A 20,579-nucleotide genomic window follows, 5' to 3' on the forward strand; every position below is an offset into this window, starting at 1 on the left:
TTTTTTTTATAAATGTATATAACACACATCCCCATCAGTGTCCCATACCTTTTAGCTCATTTTTTCAAGGCACTTCATTGCCTTTTGCTGCCCCAAAATTCTGGGCCAATGAGCAAAGCCCCCAGTCCTCCCACCGACAAGCTGACCAGGCACCACAACATGTATTTTAAATATTGCTTCTTTAATAATCTACATCCTGGTATTAACAGTAGCTCCAAAGGAATATACAGCTGGCGGGTTCTTTTCTCTTCCGCCCCCGTGTCTCTCCACATCAGTAATTCCTTATTGCTGCAGACTTCTCTACCCCTTGGCTCCCATCGGCCACGGTTAGATTTAAGTCTGCTAATTATCTTAAATACAAAACAGAACGCACCTGATCCCCTGACATGGCTGTAGTAATAAAAAATAGAAAAGAAAAAAATAAAGGTGGTATCCTTATTGCCAGTGTGTGCCGGTAACTGCTTTTCCTTTCCAACAGCCCTGCTCTTCGCACCAGTTAAGGCTCGTGTTTCCCTTTCTGCTGAAACAAAGGCTGATTATCCCTTAGGCTGAAAAAGGGGAATTTAAAAAAAAAATGGTTGCAAGAAAAGCCCAACAGTTTCCTACTTTAAAAACAGTTCACAGTTGTTCGAAAGGGTCTCAGCAGTACAGCAGAGCGCTACATTTACTGGAAAAGTCTAGTGCTGATAAAGATTTTTAAAAAAACAAACAAACAACAAACCCAAAGGAACCCCAAATTAAATAAACCCGGGAGAGGCGGTTGGCAGGGCAGGGGTGGGAGGGCACCCTGTGCGGTCGGGGGAGCCGGCAGAGCCCCCGCTCTGCGGACAGGAAGCGAGTGAAGAAATAAAATTAAAAATATTAAAAAAAAAAAAAACTTTAAAAAATCCAGTTTTCCAGGCCAGGCGGTGAGGAGACCCCGCGCACGAAGGCACAGCAGCGCCAAGGCACCGCGATCGCGTAACGGCCGGCCAGCCCCTGCTAGAAGTTCACCCCGGGAGGCGCGTCCGGGCCGGCGTCTCGCTCGGGCTGAAACCAGAGCGAATAAAGCAAAACCATCAGTCACTGTGCTGTGAACACCCCCCCTGCCATGTATGTTTACCCCGGGGACCCTACCTCCCCCTGGCCGGGCTTCTGGGCGATGGGCGGCTTCTTGAGGATGCCTCGCCTGGGCGCTGGTGCCGGCTTCGCGTCCCCGTCCTCCTCCGCCATGTCGCAGGGCCCGGCCAGCGCGTAGTGCTGCTTCCTCAGCTCGCCCAGGCGCACCCGCTCGCCCTCCAGCCGCTTCTCCAGCTCCAGCACCTTCACCTGCGCCCAAACAGCCGTCACGGACCCTGCGATGCCCACCCCGGGGCTGCCACAGCCACCCCCTCAGCCCCCGAGGTTCTGCCGATGAAGGGACTCGTCTTGAGTGGGTCAGAGCAGGTGAGCTCTGAAGGTCCTTTCCAACCCAAACTATTCTATGATTCATGGCCATACCTGTGTTTCCATCTCTTCCTTCTTCAGTTTGATGAGCGACATGCCCGAGAAGTCCATGGTGTCTGTGGAGAAAAGCAGGGTGCTCAGCGCACCCCTCACATGCCAAAGTGCAGCTGGCCGGACACCTCGGCGTGTTTGCCAAGTTAGAAAAAGGATTTGGGGTGGGTTTTCTTCATTCTCTTTCCTTGCAACAACCTCACCTTTCTCCTCGATCTGCTCTTGCCCCGACTTGGTGGAAGCCACCACGTTGGCCGCCATCTCGTTGACGTTGCGCGAGCACTCCTGGAGCCGGCCCAGGTTCCTGCTGTTCTTCTCGGCTTTCACCTGCAAAGAGCACGGAGGCGGCTGTGGGTCCCCACCACAGCCATGTTCTGCAGAGACAGCGGGCACACCGTGTCAGAACAGCCCTTGGGCATGAAAACCTGGGGGGGAAAAGGATGGACGGACAGAGGGACACACACTTATCTTTGCTGATCCCATCAGGGCCAGTCAAGGTGACCCCCACAAGGCCCTTCAGCCCCAGTACATGAGCTGAGCACACATGGATAAGCAGCATCGGTGAAGACAGAGCTATTTTTTTCTTAACCATGCTCTTAATTTTAAATCATCTACTGTAAAAAGCAGGATGGGTCGTCCTCCCCCCAGCATGCACCCCCATTTGCTCACAGAAACCTCCACACATCATTTTCACCCACACCAACAAGGCAAGGACCGAAACCCACCACCCTCAATGCTGGCTGCTGCAGTTGCTTATTTGAGGCTTCCTGCTAGTTATTTAACATTTTCTTTATATAATCAGTTTGACAGGAGGTTTAATACACCTTCATTTGCAAGGCAAGCCCTGCTATGCGTGGGAATATTAATGCAGGTGAAGACACATGGATTAAAATCACAAACTGACTTGAAAATAGTAAGAGCTTCGCCCTTCCTCCCTGCTCCGGGAGGCGGCCGCAGCACCGGTGAACACGGCAGCCACGCGCTGCCGCCCCAAAGCACCCGTGGGACAAAACCAGGGGAACAAAATGGCTTAGAGTGGACAAGCTGCGCACCAACGGTCCCGCTGGGACGCTCACCTTGGAGGCGGCCACCAGCTGGGCCGTGCTGGCGGCGATTTCATGGGAGCAGACGATCAGTTCTTCATACTTGCCCGTGTGCAGGACGACTCTGTCTGCTGACTCTCTGCGTTATGGATCAGAAGGGAGATAATGTCAGAGATACTCGCTGGGCACTACAAAGCAAGTGCAGGTTATTTACCTCCTGCTGTACCCTTAGAAATCAGCATCAGACTTGGAAGCAGCAGCTTTGTCTGTAGTTAAAGCTCATTTACAAAGCAAATTACTAAAGCCCATATTCAGGGTATAAAATACAAAAGGAGGCAGGATTGTGTTTTTATAATGAAGTAGATGAGATTTTTGAAGGTTTGTCCAAACAAACATCCCCATTTCCTGCCCTGGGAGGAGGACACCCTGCCCTGATCCAACCGCCCCGTCCACAACCATCTGAGCAGCAACCAGGAGTATTTGATTACAGCAAGTGACTGGTCCAACAGGGACTACGATGCTTTATAATAACCAGCAATAAAGCTCCATGCAGACCCAGCAGTTTGGGTTGTGGGGTGATGGAGAAGCACGGACTGGCCCTGGGTACGAGCACAGGGACAGGTCCCGGTCCCGGTACCTACACGAGCTGCGTGGCCGCCCAGCCCACCGCCTTGGAGGCAGAGATCAGCCCTTCCGTCCAGCGCGAGTTCTTGGCGTAAAACTCCTGAGTTGTTGCTGCCCCCTGTTGTTAAGAGAATATTATGGCCTGTATTAACTTGTTCCTAATATACAATATATAAATTCCATGTAAAATATCAATATAAAATGTAACAATAAATACATTCGTATATAAAGCCATAAATCAAGGGATTGGCAGCATTTCTATGCCCTTCAGGCTGCTCTTACTGCCTTGCTTAAATATGTACCAAAAAAAAACAGCTTTGGAGCCCCAAGCCTGCAAATTTGGGCCGGGTTTAAAACACACAAGGGTTTGCAAAGGTGACAGTGATGTGTGCGGAGAACACAGGGCTGAGCGGCCCGTCCCCAGCAAGCGGGACTGCCAGAGTACCACTAACACGGGAAAGTGCAAAATTCAATATATTGCTGCAAATTGTGGGAAATTCCCCCACATTTCATGTCAGTGCAGAGAAACAAGCGTAGGGGAGGGCTTACCCGGCCGCTTTCTACTATCTCCTTCTGCAGGTTCGTAGATGTCATTACAAGAAGTCTAATAGCCTGGAATGAAGAAAAGCAGGTTTTGGTGTTTGATAGGGAATTTATAGAGAAGGATTGATGCTGCTGATGGTGGGAAGTTCTGGTTTTTGCAGTCTTTGTTGTCCCAGCTAAGTTTCTGCAGTACTGACCTTCATTAGGTCTGTGCAGGAGTTCAGAATCCTGTAGGGAAACAGAAAAAAAAGTGTTCAGTATCCTCCAACAGCACGGCCAGGGAAGAAAGTTTCTCTTCTAAAGAGAATTTTGTGCTCAGCACAGGTTGCATGAGCAGCTTTGGAGTAAAGCGCAGCTCAGCAGGGTACGGGCACGGGGCAGAAACCTCACAACTCACCGCTCGTTCACTTCAAGCTTAACACCGGAGCTCTCGTTTCTGGCCTGGCTCATCATCTCCTGTCAGGAAACATGAGAGGAAGGCTGGATATCGTGTTGCTGCGAGGGTGAGCAGGGTGGAGAAGAGGACACTTTGCTGCCCCAAAATGGCCCGTCCTGCAGCTTCGTCTCACCTCTATCCGCCTGACAGCATCCTCAATCGCCTCGGAGGTGGAGGCCATCTCCTTCTCAACCATGTCCCCCAGCTCTTCTTGCTTGATGTCTAAACTCTTGGGTCTCAGCTCCTGCCGCAGGAGGTTTCAGGCAGAGGGAGAGAAAGGAATATTTGCAAGGAATAACACCAAACACAGGTATTTTACCCTTTTTTTTTTACCCCATTAAGTAAATAAAGCTGCAGGAGCAGCGTTCTGCAGACCACAAAGGTGGAGGCACGCATGCCACCAACTTGCAGCAAACATGGCACAGGGACCTCAGATGTAATAAATGCCCCAAATCAAGGTGAAAAAACTCAATCACAGGTGTAGTTTTGGCAGGAAGGGGGGTGCGCTGGGCTCCATCTCCTACCTGGGCCAGCTGCAGGACCCCCCGCAGCGCCCGCCGCACGTCCCCCAGCTCGGCGCAGCCCAGCGTCTGCTTGTCCTTCAGCTTGCCCAGGTAGTCCAGGCTCTGCTGCCCGCAGTCCCGGCACGTCTCTGTCAGCCCTGCGGAGAGGATGGGTCAGTGCTGAGCCCACACCGGGCAAGGGGTCTCCAAATCTCAGCCTGGCCACCCTCCTCTTCCTCCTCTCTTCAGTCGTGTAATCACAGAATCACAGAATGGTTTGGGTTGAAGGGACCTTCCCAGCTCCCCAGTGCCCCCCCTGCCATGAGCAGGGACATCTGCACCAGCTCAGGGTGCTCAGAGCCCCGTCCAGCCTGGCCTGGGATGTCTCCAGGGATGGTTCATCCACCACCTCTCTGGGCAACCCGGGCCAGGCTCTCACCACCCTCAGGGGCAACAATTTCTTCCTCATGTTTGGCCTGAATCTCCCTCCTTTAGTTTAAAACCATCACTCCTTGTCCTATCACAACAGGCCCTGCTCAAAAGTCTGTCCCATCTTTCTTAGCAGCCCCTTTTAAGCACTGAAAGGTGCAATAAGGTCTCCCTGGAGCTTCTCTTCTCCAGGCTGAACACCCCCAGCTATTTCAGCCTGATGGAAATAATGCTGAGCATTGGCAGCATCCAGCCAATTTCTTGCAGAAAAGGATAAATCAGTTTCCATGAGTAAAGTGACGTTCCTGGCGCAGGAAGGGGCACTGGAAGGGAGGGAATGTCAGGGAGTACAGGGAGCTGGGGGGACGGTGGGAAGACCTACCCCCCACACAGCCTCCACCCCAGAGGCCTTTAACACAGCCACCCCAAAAACAAGCCCCATGAGCAAAAAGCTCCCCCGACACCCACTGCATCCACCCACACACAGCACTCACGGTCAGCGTGGTCGGTGGGAGCCAAGTGGGACGTGGCGCTGCCGTTCACGATGGTGTCGGCCATCAGGTGTGCGAAGAGGGCCAGAGCCCCCACCAGCCCCGCGGCATCTGCCCATGAGAGGACATGGTCAGGCGCTGCTGTTCGGGGCACCACTGGCCATGCCCTGAGAGCTGCAACCCCCCAAGGGATCAGTACGAGCACTTGGAGAGGTCACTATTGTCTCCTCCGGCTTGCAGGCTGCTCCATGAACGAGCACATGGGGACCCCTCAACTCCATCCCCCACATCCTCCCATCACCAGAGCATTGTGCACTTGCCAACAGCCCCAAAGCAGCCGGGGGCTGCTGGATGGATGAAAATAAAAGCAAGATGCAAGCGATGCCACCGGTCCCAGCCCCAGGTACCTGCCATGGAGGCCACGTACTGCGCGTGTCCATTCTCCAGGCTGCCCGTGGACTCCAGTGCCGCCTGCGCCCGGCTGAGCAGGTAATCTGCAACCAATTTAGCTTCATTAGCGCAGGGTCTGAATGAGCACGAGTGCTGACTTCACAGGGCACCACTGAGTGCAAGCCAAGATGGTTTGAGTCCTCACAGCCCCGGCTGGGGAGCAACACTAAAATTTGAGTCATTAAAGCCAAATAATGCTGAGACCAGAGCTAAAAATTTATCCCTGAGAAGTCAGACTCCAACCTTGAGTGTCATGCTTGGTGGGAAAAGATGCCTGGAGGTAGCTGAGATGCAACATTACGTGTCTCAGAAGGGGCTGTGGGTTGCGGCCACATGGTTAAGCAGGAGGTACCTGGGGAGCTGGTGCAGCGGACATGCAATGGGTCATCCAGCTTGGCCACCGCGTCCCGGAGGATGTCCTCGGCCTCCCGCACTGTCTCCTGCAGGATGCCGAACTGCTCGTCCAGTAGCTTCTGCTGCAGACTCTGCTCCTGGTTGCTCTGTGGGGCAGGAGGAAGAGCTGAGTGGCACAACGGGGACACAGGATCCCTGTCACCATGGTCCCATCACCAGTGTATCCCTTGAGGGGCCATCTGTATGATCAGACCCAAACACACCATTTTTACTGGTGCAAGTCACAACCCACCAGCTACATTGGCAATGGTTGAGCCCCCCAACCGCTCAGCACCCCAAAACCACGTCTTGCCCCAGCGAGCGGAGGGGCAGTGGGCTCTCCACACAACATCGTACCTTCTCCAGGAGCCGGCCCTGCAGCTCGTGGATCTCCCGCGTGGCCATGTCCACCTCCTGGCTCCGCTGCAGCTCCTTCTCCTCGACAAGGCTGCGTGCAGAGAGCAGCTCGCACTCCTTCTCACTCACCGACCGCCTCAGCACCTCCTTCTCGGCCTGCAGAGCCTCCACCTGGGCGCTGAGCTCCGTGCTGGCCTGCCAGTGGGGACAGGAGAGCCCTGCCACTCACCTGGCACCATGTCGCAAGCCCAGCAGTTACGCGGGGGGAGCTGAGGACAAGCCCAGCTCATGACACTGATGGGGCAGACCCATGTTAAGCCCCACAAGGGCTCCCCGCGCTGTTTGCACCACAGTGGTGGCAGGGACGCCGTGTTGCACGACAGGGACGTGTGATGGGGATTGGGGTGCACGCTGTGCCCCCCACCTCGTACCTGCTTGGCGTGGCTGAGCGAGCGCTGTGCCTGGTCCAGCTCGTCCCGCCGCGTGTCCAGCTCCTGCCGCAGCTGCTCCAGCTGCACGCTCTGGTCCTCCAGCTGCAACCGCACACCGTGCCGGGGGCTCAGCCGCTGCCACCGCGCTCCAGCCCCGCTCCGCACCGGCACACGGCCAGGAGCGGGGGAACAAATCCGGACATGTTTTCCGGGAGAGGTTTTCAGTGTCTTGGGGGGACTCATTTTGCCAAGGCAGGAATTTTGGGAGCGACCCCCAGCTTGGGCCCCAGAGAGCAAAAGCACCCAAACCCATCAGTTTGCACTGTGGCATTTTCTCAGGGGAAGAAAAGGCAGATTTGGGCAAGAGGGAACAAAGTACATTAAACAAAACTTCCCTAAGGAGCCAGGGCAACTCCTTCCAAAATCAGGGACCAACATCAACCACCCCCATCCCTGCACCCAAACTGTGCACGACCACCGTGTGTCCCGGGCTGGGGAGGGCTCGGTGCTGGGCGGTGAAGCCCCACGGTGGGGAAGGACCAGGCTGTGCCGCTCACCTTCAGCTCGGCCTCGCGCTTCACCTGCTCCACCTGGAACGCCAGCTGCTCCTTGACACGTGCCACCTCCTCCTGGCTCTGCTGCGTGACCGTCAGCTGCTTGGCAGTGTCGGCGTTCTGCGTGGGGACACGGGGTTTAATGGGTGTTCACTGCGCTCATTCTGACCAAATTCTGCCTCGGGGGATAGCTCCGAGATGCCTTTCTCATGGCATCTGACTGCCAGGGGACACAAGACTAAGTGCTGGGTCCTGCACTTGGGTCACAACCCCAGGCAGTGCTACAGGCTCGGGGAAGAGCGGCTGGAAAGTCCCTGGCGGAAAAAGGACCTGAGGGTGTTGGTTGACAGTGGCTGAATATGAGCCAGCGTGTGCCCAGGTGGACAAAAAGGCCAACAGTATCCTGGCTGGTACCAGCACTGGTGTGGCCAGCAGGACCAGGGCAGTGACCGTCCCTGTGCTGAGCACTGGGGAGGCCAAACCGCAAATTCTGGGGTCAGTGGAACAGGCTGCCCAGGGCAGTGGTGGAGTCACCATCCCTGGAGGGTTGGACAGACAGAGATGAGGTTCTCAGGGACATAGCGTAGCACCAAGGGTGGGTTAACAGTTGGACTTGATGATCTTGAGGGTGTTTTCCAATCAAAATGCTTCTGTGATTCTCTGAATTCAAGGGGTGCCCCCTGCCCAGTGCACCCACTGGGTGCAGGACGACGGGACCAGTACAGGTTGGGGCTGGGCACACACAAGCCACACCAGCGGTGGCAGAGGGACAAAGGCAGTGGTGTGTCCCTGCCTGGCACAGGCAGCAGCGTTACCTTCCTCAGGAGCTCAGCATGTATGCTGATGAGCTCGCTGTGCTTCTCCTTCAGCTTCGTGTAGCGGATCTCAGTGGCGCTGGCTTTCTCTGGAACAGGTTGAAAAAGCATCAGCAACCGCGGTGGGGGTGTCCCGCGGACGATGGGTTCTGTAGGGCACCTACTTTCTGCTTCAGCGCAGAGTCGCTGGGACCTGTCGCTATCCTGCTTCACCCTCTGCAGCCTCTCCAGCTCATCCCGCAGCTGCTCATTGTCCACCAGTGCCTTCTGCTTCTGCTTGCGCTGCTCCTCCACTTCGCCCTCCAGGCTGTTCACCTGTGCCTTGAGCTGCGTGATGTACCGCTGTGCCTGCGGGACACCATGGGGGACTTGGGGACAGCCCTGCACCACTGCCAGCAGCAGCTGTGCCCTCTCCAACATCCCTATCCAGGTGTGATTTGGGAAAAGTAGCCACGAGATGCACATAAAAGCTGTCCCGTCTGCACCTGCAGCCACTCTGTCCCCACTGCAAGCAGTGGGTTGGGATGCTGAGGGACAGGTCTCGTGTGTCCCCTCCCCATCGGCATCAGGAGTGAGGTTCTGGCATGGGGAGAGGCCCCAAAACACAGCACTGAGTGCCAGGACCTCACTCCTGCTGCATCCCCCTGGGGCTGCCATGCAACAGCACCAAAAACCACCCCACTCTCCCACACCGGCTGCTCCCCGGCCGGGCTTTACCTCCAGTTTAATCTTCTCCATCTCTGCACGGAGCATCTCCACCTCCTTCTTCAGGCTCTCGATCTGTGCGTCTCTGCAGAGAGAGGCAGGTTGGCCCCACGCCACAGTGTTCCCGCACTGTGCCACCAGAGACCTTCATACCTGTCGTCCCGAATGCCATTGGGTGGCCCGAAGGTTTGCTCAAACATATCTGAAGTGATCTGGAGAAGACAGAGGGTGTCAAACTGAGCCAGGCTGCAGGTGCTTGTCCCCCCTGTCCCAGGGGCCCCATCCCATCCCCATGTCCCCACCTGTGGCTCCGTGGTGGAAACCGTGCTGATCTCAATGAGGTTCTCCGGCTCCTCGTCCTCAGGGGCTTCCTCGGGGATGACGACCACCGGCTTCACATGCTCGGCCAGCGCAGATGCCCGCAAGAAATTCGGGGGGCTCTGCAGGGACACAGGGTCATGGTGGCATTGCCTGTGGTTTTGGGGACCACCACACACAAACCCCCAAGAGGAGGGAGGGTAACCATCCCCCTGCTGCCGAGATGGGCTGGTGGGTCCCTCCGCAGCGTCCTCAGCCCCCAAACTCACCTGTGGGGACACCCTCATGCACCCCAAAACCCACAGGGTCTCTAAAGCACCATGTACAACCAAAATCCCACCGTACCTCCGGCAGCCGGGGGATCTGGATGAGCCGCTTGAAATACAGCATGTCAGATGCTTTCTTGAAGAAGTTTTTGAGGCTGGAGAGGGGGGGAAAGAAAAAGCACTCGCAGGGAAGGCAGCGGGGCTTGGCGGGAGGGAGGGGACCCCACCACCCACCTCGGCCCCGCGTTACCTGCGGAACTGCTCGTGGAAACGGTCTCGGTGGCCCTGCAGCGTGTCGGCTGGCAGACCTGCACAGAATCACAGCATGTCCCGAGTTGGAATGGTCCCACAAGAATCATCCTACTCCTGCCCCTGCATCCCTGCAGCGATGGAGGGGACAGCCGGGACTGATCTGGGGCCACAAATTTATTCACATGCATCTGGATCCCTCCAGCTCCAAAAGCCGGGGGGTGAAGGCCAGAAGGGAGCGGGATGTGAGGGGTTGGCATGGGAGTGGGATGTCCCCACCCCTGGTGCAGGGACCAGGGAAAGGCAGCTGTGGGAACCACAAAATACCCACGCGAAGGCCCTGGTGCCGCACACTGCCCAGCAACAGAATCACAGAATCATTTCGGTTGGAAGAGACCTTCAAGATCATCAAGTCCAACCACAACCCAACACTGGCACTAGCCCATGGCCCTGAGAACCTCATCTATGCATCTTTTAAATGGTGACTCCACCACTGCCGTGGGCAGCCTGTTTCAATGTCCCACAACCTTTTCCGGGAAGAAACTGTTCCCAAGATCCAACCTAAACCTCCCCTGGAGCAACTTGAGGCTGTTTCCTCTCGTCCTGTCGCTTGTTCCTTGGGAGAAGACACCAACACCCCGTGCAGGGGGCTGGCGGACCAGGGTACATTGGTTTGAATTCATCAAGAACCAATCCTTTTAATTCCTTCACCCTGGCTGTCTCTGAGGGATGGAGCAGGTCCCTAGAGCCCGCCTGGGATACAGGGACATGGTGACAGGTGTCTCCATCCACACAAGCCCGATCCCCAAACCCAGCCAGAAGCCAAATCTGGGAAAAGACGAGCGCGGAGCCCATCCCTGGGGACTCACACGAGTGCAGCTTGAACATCAGCTTGACGGCGTAGTGGTAGAGGTGGCTGCAGTCCTGGATGACCTGGATGAGGGGCGCCAGGCGGCACTGCACCGCCGACATCTGCGACACGGCCATCGAGGTGTTGAGCTGCCTGAAAACTGGAGGGTTGAGCGCGGTGAGGCGCCAGCGCCGTGTTTGCGGAGCCGTCCTGCGCCGGGAGACTCGGATTGATCATTAACCGCCACGGATGTGGCTTTGCCAGGACACGGGGTAAACACCAGGGTTGTTGCCCGCCCTGTCCTACTGAGCTGGGAAAATCCCCCCTCCATGCAAGAAAAACACCCAAAAGTGGCACGGTGGCAGAGAGAAAGGGTGCTCAGTTCTGACCCCGGTAGCCTGACCCCAAAAAGAAGGGATTTAACCCCAGGATGATGCAAAGGTAGGACAGCTGAGCCTCAGGAGCTGCTGCTGCATGATGCAGCCAAGAGGTTTTGCTCTGCTATACAGGGTGTTTCAAAAAGATGGACCCAATTTCAAAGGTGTATATTTCACAATGGAAACATGTTACAATTACCCAAAAATTTACAAACAGTTTAATGAGTTATCAAGTTTTAGTAACCTATTTATAAATGCTCTATGTTCCCTCCACCTGCTGTATGGACAACATTGAGATGATCATTGAATTCACATCCAAATCTTTTTGAAACACCCATATTTAACGGTGCAAGGAGCTGGGAGAGGATCGCGGGGCAGGGGACGGACCCGCTGGCACCGCGGCCTCGCCTGCCCCGGCTTGGAAACAGATCCCTTCCCTTGGCAGAAATCCAGCCAGCACATCCACGCCGGCTTCTTCCCTGCTCAGCTTTAAAGTATTTATGAATAGAAATTCTCTGTATAAGTGGGTCAGGAGGAGAAGCGGGAGGCTGACGGGAGCCGGGAACACGGTTTCTCCTGCTGTGCCCTGTTTTCAAGGGCAGCTCCGTGTTCTTGACCCACGACTGAGGAGGAAACCGCTGCATTTTTAAGCCATCTAAAAATTCCTGGAGAAGGAGGTGAGAGAAGCAAACACGGGCAGGGGCCTCCAGCCCTCCCCAGAGGACAAAACGAGTATTCAGCAAGAGGTACAGTACAGCCTCAGCCTCTGCTACGGGGGGATAGAAAGGATTTGAGTAATGCATATGATTAACATGGTTATACCAAAAAGAAATAAAAACATATTTCAGAGCAGCATCGTTCTGAAAACAACGCTGCATTGCTCAGGTGGGCTAAAACCAGCCACGTTCCAGAAATGTTTTCCTACAACCGCCTCTAGAGAGCATCAATGGGAAATCTGGCTGAGAAATGACCTCAGACACCTCGGAGAAGGAGGAGGAAGAGAAGAAGGAGGAGGAGGAGGAGGAGAAGGAGGAAGGAGCTGAGCTGCTGACCTCAGCCCAACTCCCTTCCAGACCAAAGAGCGAAACTATTGCTCAAGAGCCCCGGGGCGAGCGGGAGGGACCGGCCGCCTCCTCACCTGACTCCGACAGCTTCAGCTCGCAGTCCAGGTAGTCAAACAGCTCCACCGTCAGCTGGAAGCTGCCAAAGAAACCCCCAAAAAATCCCATCACACAGCGGCAGAGACATCCTTGCTCCGGCTGCTCATGTTTGCTGCAGGTCCCTGCACCACCAACAACTCAGATTGATAAGAATTTGGTGGTTTTGCTCCCTGAATTTATGCTCTTCATCACTCTGTGGGTGCAGGAGGAATCAGGCACCATCCAACCAACTTATGCAGCACCGATGGGTGCCCTGGACAGGAGCCCTTTCTTTAGGAGGACGCTGCCAGCCAGGTGACACAGAGCTGGCAACCACACCAGGACACTCACATGTTGTTCACGTCCGTCCCCGCCGTCTTTTCCAGCACTTCATCTGGCACCTCGAGGCCTGGGGGGAACTCAGGATGCTTGTGAAAGGAAAAATAAAACAAAACAGTAGTTGCTGGTTTTGCTGATGTGACACAAGCCCCTGTGAAGCCCCCCACCCTGGCAGAGCGGGGTGTGGAGGCAGCAGAGGGTCTCACCTTGACATGGAAAGAGATCTTGCTGAGGAGGAGCCGTGTGTAGATGCTCACCAGCTGTCCGTACCTGTCGTGCAAATGGCCCTGCCAGAGACACGAGGGGAAATGTGGCGAATCCCAAGCGATGCAGCTGGATCCAGCAGAGCCCGCGTGTGCCGCTGACCCTACGCCAGCTCTAGGGCTCTCACCCTCTTGCCCTTCACCACACGTGTAACCATCACGTTATTTCAGGTGATACTTTGCTTTCCTCATGCCCATTATATTTTTCAGCACCCACCTCCAAACGCCCTGGAAGTCACAAATCTCCAGTTCACCCCACTCACCCACAGGTCCCCCGTCTCCTGGATGTTGCTGCGGTACCGCTGGCAGTCCTGGAGGACCTGGGGACAAAATCGGCAGGGATGGGGCATGGAGGGGCTGGTATGGAGCTGGGCAAGCACCCACCTGCCCTGAAGCTGGGAAGAACACGGCCCCGGCCCCTTGTGCCGCTCCGGCTTTGGGAGTAGAAGTTTAAACCCTTCAATGGCAGCCAGAGGTTGGGGCTTTGCATGGGAAGGTTTCAAAGATGTGAGGTAACCGAGAGCTTCATGGCCTGGAGAAGGTGGCCAGGACAGGGAAGGAAACCACCCGGGCCGTGCAGAGGAACGTCAGCAAGAGCCAAAAATGGAGATTCTGAGGGGACACTCACATTAGGGTGGCCGTCGCGCAGGACCTTGTGCAGGACGTGGCAGAACTTCCAGCTGAGGATGGCACTGCTGGGCAGGGGCAGCCCGATGGCGTAGGACCAGAAGGTGAACGCTCCCTTCTCGTGGTGTGTCCCCAGGATGATCCCTGCCCTGCGGTCAAGGCCAACCGGACACAGACGGGAGCGGGGGACAGGCTGGGCCGGGGACTGCTCCTGGGCAACTTGCGTTAAAAAGGGGACATGCACCGAGTGTACCGCAGGCATGGAGATCAGCGGCGCGATGCTGCACCCACAAATAAAACCCCATTTATCTTCTCCTGGTGCACCTTGCCCTGCTGCAGGGCCCACTGGGGCCCTCTGCATTTTATTGCCAAAGAAATGCCAACTTATTGCATTGCCCGTTTGCATTTTTGCTGATGGACAAACCTACACTATGCCACCCCCAACCAAGCTCTGAGGGGTCTCTTCTCCCAAACCGCCCATGGGGTGAAACCCCTCCAGCCTCGGCACTGGGTCTGCTCCGCACTGCCCAGGCGAGCCAAGGGAAAGGATACGGCGGGCATGCTTCTCCTTCACCGGTGCCTCTTGCGTATTTATGGCTTTGCTGATGCTGATGGCCTGGGAGAGGAGGGGAGAGCAGCTGTCAGACACAGCACCACCCTCGCGGCTGCCCTGTCCCCCCCGAAGTGAAGCACTCGCGCTTTTGGGGAATATCCTGAATTTTATAACACATTTGTCACCTCAGAGTAGGCTTTTTTACCCACAAACAAAGCGGCCTGTTGAACCCCCATCTCCAGCACGATGGGTCGGAGCTGGGCCACCACCAACCACGCTGCTGATGCTCCCGCTGTCCCCGCACCAGAAAACAAATCTTTGCATTTTTGCAGCCTGAACTCAGCACCGTGCCTGGGGAGCGCTAAGGCACAACAGCCAGATGCCAAATTCCAGAGTTGTTTGTCTAATCACAAGGAGCCTTTGAACCAGGGGGGTGGCAGGGGGTTTTTTGATGCCGTTGCTGTGAGCAAACAGCACCTGGGGACACGCAGCCCCCGGGCAAGGAGGGAGCGGCGGTCGCGATGCTCCTTTCAACGGAGCAAAGATCCAGAGCAATGTGATCATCGGGGGAGGATTATCTATATTTTGATGTGTTTGATCACAGCACGCTTTGATTTATGGGCTTATTCCAACAGACGACCTCAGGCGGGGGTCAGTTGTTGCATGACGAGTTGCTGTGACTGATGAGGATCTTCCTCCTCCTCGCTGGGTCCCCGATGGCGCTGCTTTGCCCTCGCACAAGCGCCGGGGCTGTGGGGCTGTGCCCGTGAGCCCTCGGTCACCGGCAGAGGAAAAGGTCCCAGCCGGGAGGGCAGGAAGCGGCTCCGCCACCGGTGCTTGTGCCGGAAGAGAAACGCGGTCCCTCCCTGCAGCCCCACGAGCCTGAAACCTCATAAAAATCTCCTCTCCCCTCCTGGGGAAAGCACCTGCTTTGACATGGCTGATTGTCTCTGAATTGAGGCGTTTTCTTGCAGGAGGAAATCGAGAGCAAGTTATCGAGTGCTCCTGACTTATGCAGGAGGAACCCGACACGCTGCCCAAGGGGCGATGCTGCAGGTGTCAATACACCCAATCTGCCCTGAAACAGCCAAAAATGCCCATGCCTGCAAGCCAGGCACAACAGCCGCAAAAATGCTGTGAATGCATCCTAAAAAGTGAGACGGACCCAAAACACCGTGCCCAGTCACTGGGAAAAGACGCTGGTTTTGCCCTTCCCGGCGCAGGGGAAGCCCCGGGCATTACCCCGCCATGCGAGGCCATAAAGCAGCAGCGGAGTTAAGCTGGCGACTCGCTGTAATCCTCTTATCCCCGAAGGTTAATGAGCCTAGAGTGCCCGGAACAGGCACTTGCAGTGCAGCTGCCTCTCCCAAAGCTCCCGGCACCTCCGCAACCGCCCAAAACCATGGAGCAGGTGGAGATGCTGCACCCCTGACCGCGGCTCAGACGGTGAGATGTGCCACAGCTCCTCATGGCTGCCGCCGTCTCCCAGTACAACACCAAAGCGATGGCTTATTGAGAGAAAGCAAGGTTTACCACATGCCGGAGAGCAACGAGCCGATGGTTTTGCGAGGCAGGGCTTGGAAACGCATCTTACAGCAAAGAGCTGCTAAAGGGGTTATTGCATCTTATGGCGGTGCTTTGCACAGAGGGGAGCAGGGCAGACACAGCTCCCAAAACGGGGTTTTCACCGCCCACCGTGTGCGGGAGCAGCATGATGTGCTCATCCCAACTCATCGTGCTCGCCCCAACCCATCGTGCTCGTCCCAACCCATCGTGCTCGTCCCAACCCATCGTGCTCGTCCCAACTCAACGCGCTCGTCCCAACTCAACGCGCTCGTCCCAACCCATCGTGCTCGTCCCAACCCATCGTGCTCGTCCCAACCCATCGTGCTCGTCCCAACCCACCAGTGGGAGCCGGGCTCAGCCTGGAGCCCCGCAGGGCTGGCAGGAGGCGATGCCAGAGGGGTCGATGTGCGAGATGAGGGCAGACCCCCCAGGAAAGGAAACACTGTCCCATGTACCCGGGGACAGGAGCTTGGCCACCTGACACTGCACGGCAGGACAGGGATAGGGCTGGGATCCATCCGGCCCATCCCAAAACCAGGCTGTAATTCCCATTGGTGCTTGTGGTTTTATTGTGTTTATTGCCCATAATTTCATTTCCAGCCCAACTAGCCAAAATTCAGCCCAGGAGCTGCTGGAGAGGCTGGTTTCACCCTCGGTGATTCAGTGCAGAGGTTTCACCTGAGCCATTCGACGTCCAGCACAGCGGAGCTGACCCTGCAGGGGCAGCCCCCAGCACCAGTGTGACAGGGACACCTCATCCAGTGTGGTCCCAAATAAACCACGGTGGCACTAAACCAATGCCAATCCCTCGGGGCTGCCGGCTCAGGTGTGCTTCCATGGGCTCCAAACCCTGGGCTGGCCAGGAGGTCCCCAAAAAGGGGATAGTGGGACCAGAGACAGGCACGGGTGGTGCTGCAGCCTGGGATGTGTATGCCTCTTCAGGACATCCCTGCCCGGAGAGGCTGGGCTGTGGAGGATGGCTCCAAAATGGGGAGATTCACCCCCAACCTGGCCTCTTGGGACATCATCAGCACATCTGGAGATGGGCAGGTCCTGGTTGTCACTGCAGATGCGCAACCAGCCCGGCCAAAACTTCGCGTCACCTGCGGCCGGTTCCCCACGGCTGCCGGGGAGCGGAGCAGCCCCAGCCCCACCAGCGGGGGGTCCGACCCCAAAACCCGCCCGGCCGCGGGCTGCGGGAGCCCACACGGGTGCAGCCCCAACACCTTACTCACAGCCCTCACGTACCAAGCCAGTGACTAAAGCCGGGATCAAAGCGCCCAAATGAAGGAGTGCAGTTTACATCCACCCTTTCTTTCCAGGCTGCTTTTAATTACGGCGTGATCCTCCCCGCCCACGGCTCCCCAAAACCCCGGCATCCCACGGGGACGCAATCCCCACCTGGCAGGTGGATGCCGGGTCCCAGCGTGACGCCGGAGCAGGGGGTGATTTTTTGGCAGCAGGACATTGAGCAGGAAATCTCCCCGGCCCAGCGGCACAAAGGCTGCCAGATCAGCTAAACTGCTAACGGCTGCTCCGGAGTTCCCTTCCTAATGCTTTTCCATGGCAAATTACACCAAAAAAGCCCCACTCGGTAGTCACACACACCATATTCCTGGCAGCTCCAGAGCTCGCTTAACCTTCTTGTTTAAAAAAAGCAAGAATTGGCTGTGGAAAAGAGCGAGTTTTACCTCCTGCCAGGCTGCAGAGCCAGTGCCCGCTGCCGGATGGCGGCTTCCCACCTCCCACGCGCGGCCGCTCCGACGGGGGTGTCTCCATCACCCTGACACAAGACCTTGAGAAGCATTTTCAGGGAAAGCGTGTGAGTTTTGCATCAGCCATGAGCATCCAGGATCACACCAGGGCCAACAACCCCTGTCTGCACCCGCAGGCACCGACCCAGCCCTTGCTGGAGAAAGGAGATGGGGCGCTTGGATTTGGCACCATCATTTTCCAGGGCGGTGGGAAATCCGCACCCAGGAAAGGTTCACACAGAGGATGTGCCACCGACCGCCCCGCGATACAAAGGTGACCAGCGGCCCTCTCCCTGGCAGCTATAATTAGACGTAAAAGGCAGATCGATACCCGTGTACTGACATTGGAACCGCTTTGCTCTCACCCGAAGCACCGCTATGAGAAGCCGCATTAGGATAAAGCCCCTTTAGGAGGGTTTTTCAGCAGATGCTGGAAAAAAAGGTCACTTTGGGTGGTGGAAATGACTGTCAACCAGCAAGCCCCAGGTTGAGCTCTAATGTAGAGCGACCACCCGCTCGCCCTGTACGTGGCTCTGCCACAAGAAAAGCTGCACCCACGTGGGGCACAAATCCCACTGAAAAGCCCAAAACATCCCAGAGGGGTGGAAGGGAGGGGGGATGGACGCGCTCCTGCCGCGGGCACAGGCTGCCCTTCGGCGCACGAGGCAGCGCTTGCACCACGATTAGTTATCAGCATTGCCCAGTGGGACAATTGAAGGAGACGTGTCCAGAAGGAACCGGAATTGCCGGTTTTCTCATGTTGCTTCCCAAACCCAACAAGCTGCATTTCCTACCCAGCACGGCTGAGCAGCACCGTGACCCCGCGAGGCCCAAAATCACCACCTGGCTTCGCTGACGCTCTCCAGGACTAAACCATCCCAGGGGCTGGGGAAGGACCAGCGAAGGGGCAAAGGAGAAGAACACCTGCAATTAATTTGCAGACTGGAAAAAGTCAGACGGGTCAGAGATGCCTGCCAGGAGGTTGTCATTATTTTTGCTGGGGCAGCGGGTGAGCCTGTCCCTCTGTCCATCTCTGCCCATGGCTGTTGGAGCGATTGATTTCCCGTAAGCCGTACACCAGCTCTGTCAGTGCCCCAGCATCGCCCACCCCACGGGGGCTGCAGGAAGGGCTATGGATACCCCCGTCCAAGCCAGACACCGCTGGGCACTAACGCATTGGGGCTTTGTTCTCACTCTGCCACCCACTTTGGGACCAGCCACCCCGAACCCCCAATGGAGACCCCACGTGTGACCCATACCCGCTGCCGAACAGCCCCCGGTTTTGTCGGGCAGCCCGTGTCACCACGGGGCTGGGACCGGCGCCGCGGGGCATTGCAGGGATGCGGAGATGCTCGGTACCGGGGCGGTGGGTACCGAGGGCACTGCCCCGTCTCTTCCCCGCGGCGGCCCCGGGCTTGGCCGCGCTCCCGCCGGCACGGCCGGGGCCATAAACTTTGCATGTTTGCTCACGGCCGTGTTTACCTGCCCATAAGGCCCGAGCGGTGCGGGGGGGACGCACCGCCTGCCCGGGGCTCTGCTGCCCGCCGGGACGGCGGCGCACGGCGGGGACGCGGCCCCGGTGCCCGGCCCGGGGGCGGCGGGACCGTCCTGGGGCCGCGGCGGGAGGAAGCGGTGGGGCAGGCGGGGGATCGTGCGCCGCACCGGCAGCCGGGACGGACGGACGAGCGGACGGACGAGCGGACGGACGGACGAGCGGACGGACGGACGAGCGGACGGACGGCAGCCGCGCCGCCCCACCGGGGGTCCCCGGAGCCCGGCGGGGACCCACCTCCCCCCTTCCCGGTGAGCCTCCCCGCGAAGCGCAGCCCGAGGCGATGCCCCACGAAGCGGAGCGGGCCGGTCCCGCAGCGCCCCCAGCCCCAGCCGGTACCGGGAACCGCAGCCGGTACCGGGTGCGCCGTCCCCGCCCCCTTCCGCCGCCCTTGCCTGGCTCCTGTCGAACTGCTCCCGCTCCGCCTCCAGGCTGTGCCCGCCGCGCCGGCTCAGCACCCGCGCCGGGACGCTCTTGATGCTGTTCATGGCGGGGCCGCGCTCGCCGGGCTCCGCGCCCCGCGCAGCTCCGACCGGCGCCGCCCGCCGCTCCCGCCGCGCACTGCGCCCGCGCGCAACGGCGCCCCCAGCGGCCGCGCCCGGCCCCGCCCGCCACACGCCCACCCGCGGGCAGGTGGGACCGGGGGTGCGGGAACGGCCGAGCCGCCCCCGCCCCGCTGCCCGGAGCCACCGGGGCTCTTCCGCGGCTCACGAAGCTGCAGCCGCGGTGCTTCCAGACCCCGCGTTCATCTTCCCGCTCTGCTCACTCACCTAGTGCCGGTTGTACGTCCCGTTCCCAGCAGCACAACAGACCCGTCTCCATCCCGCTCAAAGAAACCCTGCGAGTGACCCGAGGCTGGAACAGCTCTGCTGGGGGACAGGCTGAGAGTTGGGGTGTTCAGCTGGAAAAGAGAAGGCTCTAGGGACACCTTATTGTGCCTTTCAGTGCTTAAAAGGGGCCGATAAGAAAAATGGGACAGACTTTTGAGCAGGGCCTGTTGTGAGAGGACAAGGGGTGATGGTTTTAAACTAAAGAAGGGAGATTCAAGCTGGACATGTTGCCCCTGAGGGTGGTGAGAGCCTGGCCCAGGTTGGCCAGAGAGGTGGTGGATGAACCATCCCTGAGACATCCCAGGCCAGGCTGGACGGGGCTCTGAGCAACCTGAGCTGGTGCAGATGTCCCTGCTCATGGCTGGGGTGGCACTGGATAAGCTTTGAAGGTCCCTTCAACCCAACCCATTCCGTGATTCTATGAAATACACACACAACACACTTAAGAGACTCAGAGCTGCATCACTACCCACTTCTCAGCCTTCCCATCTGAAAAGTCCTGCAGCAGAGAGCAAATCCAGCCCAGCGGAAAGCGGGCTGCAGCTGAACGGCAGCTTTGTTTTCTTTAATAACAATTCAGCACAACAATACAATAGCAAAAGCACTCCCTGGGGTATTTGTAATGCTTCCAGAAATAAGGCAGCTC

The 20,579-nt window shown here is 57.4% G+C and overlaps 1 protein-coding gene across 1 annotated transcript; it reads right to left on the bottom strand.

Moving 5' to 3' along the window:
- Window positions 1–164: 164 nt before the first annotated feature.
- On the bottom strand, window positions 165–19,634 carry HIP1R (huntingtin interacting protein 1 related). Its single transcript, XM_082066325.1, has 32 exons — window positions 19,499–19,634; window positions 14,231–14,294; window positions 13,680–13,822; window positions 13,315–13,371; window positions 12,995–13,075; window positions 12,801–12,877; window positions 12,449–12,510; window positions 10,953–11,093; window positions 10,085–10,142; window positions 9,914–9,989; window positions 9,553–9,690; window positions 9,404–9,462; window positions 9,263–9,335; window positions 8,710–8,893; window positions 8,546–8,634; window positions 7,734–7,850; window positions 7,177–7,278; window positions 6,746–6,940; window positions 6,348–6,495; window positions 5,953–6,039; window positions 5,549–5,656; window positions 4,647–4,783; window positions 4,256–4,366; window positions 4,084–4,142; window positions 3,884–3,914; window positions 3,693–3,755; window positions 3,161–3,261; window positions 2,553–2,658; window positions 1,680–1,803; window positions 1,480–1,541; window positions 1,117–1,308; window positions 165–1,029 (listed from the first exon to the last, which is right to left on the bottom strand). Exons 1-32 carry the CDS (start codon window positions 19,589–19,591, stop codon window positions 982–984), a joined length of 3,186 nt encoding a protein of 1,061 aa, XP_081922451.1. The 5' UTR covers window positions 19,592–19,634; the 3' UTR covers window positions 165–981.
- Between the last annotated feature and the right edge of the window lie 945 nt (window positions 19,635–20,579).

This window comes from Streptopelia decaocto, assembly GCF_964273445.1.
Source record: "Streptopelia decaocto genome assembly, chromosome: 15".
In the NCBI taxonomy this organism is placed as follows: Eukaryota; Metazoa; Chordata; class Aves; order Columbiformes; family Columbidae; genus Streptopelia; species Streptopelia decaocto.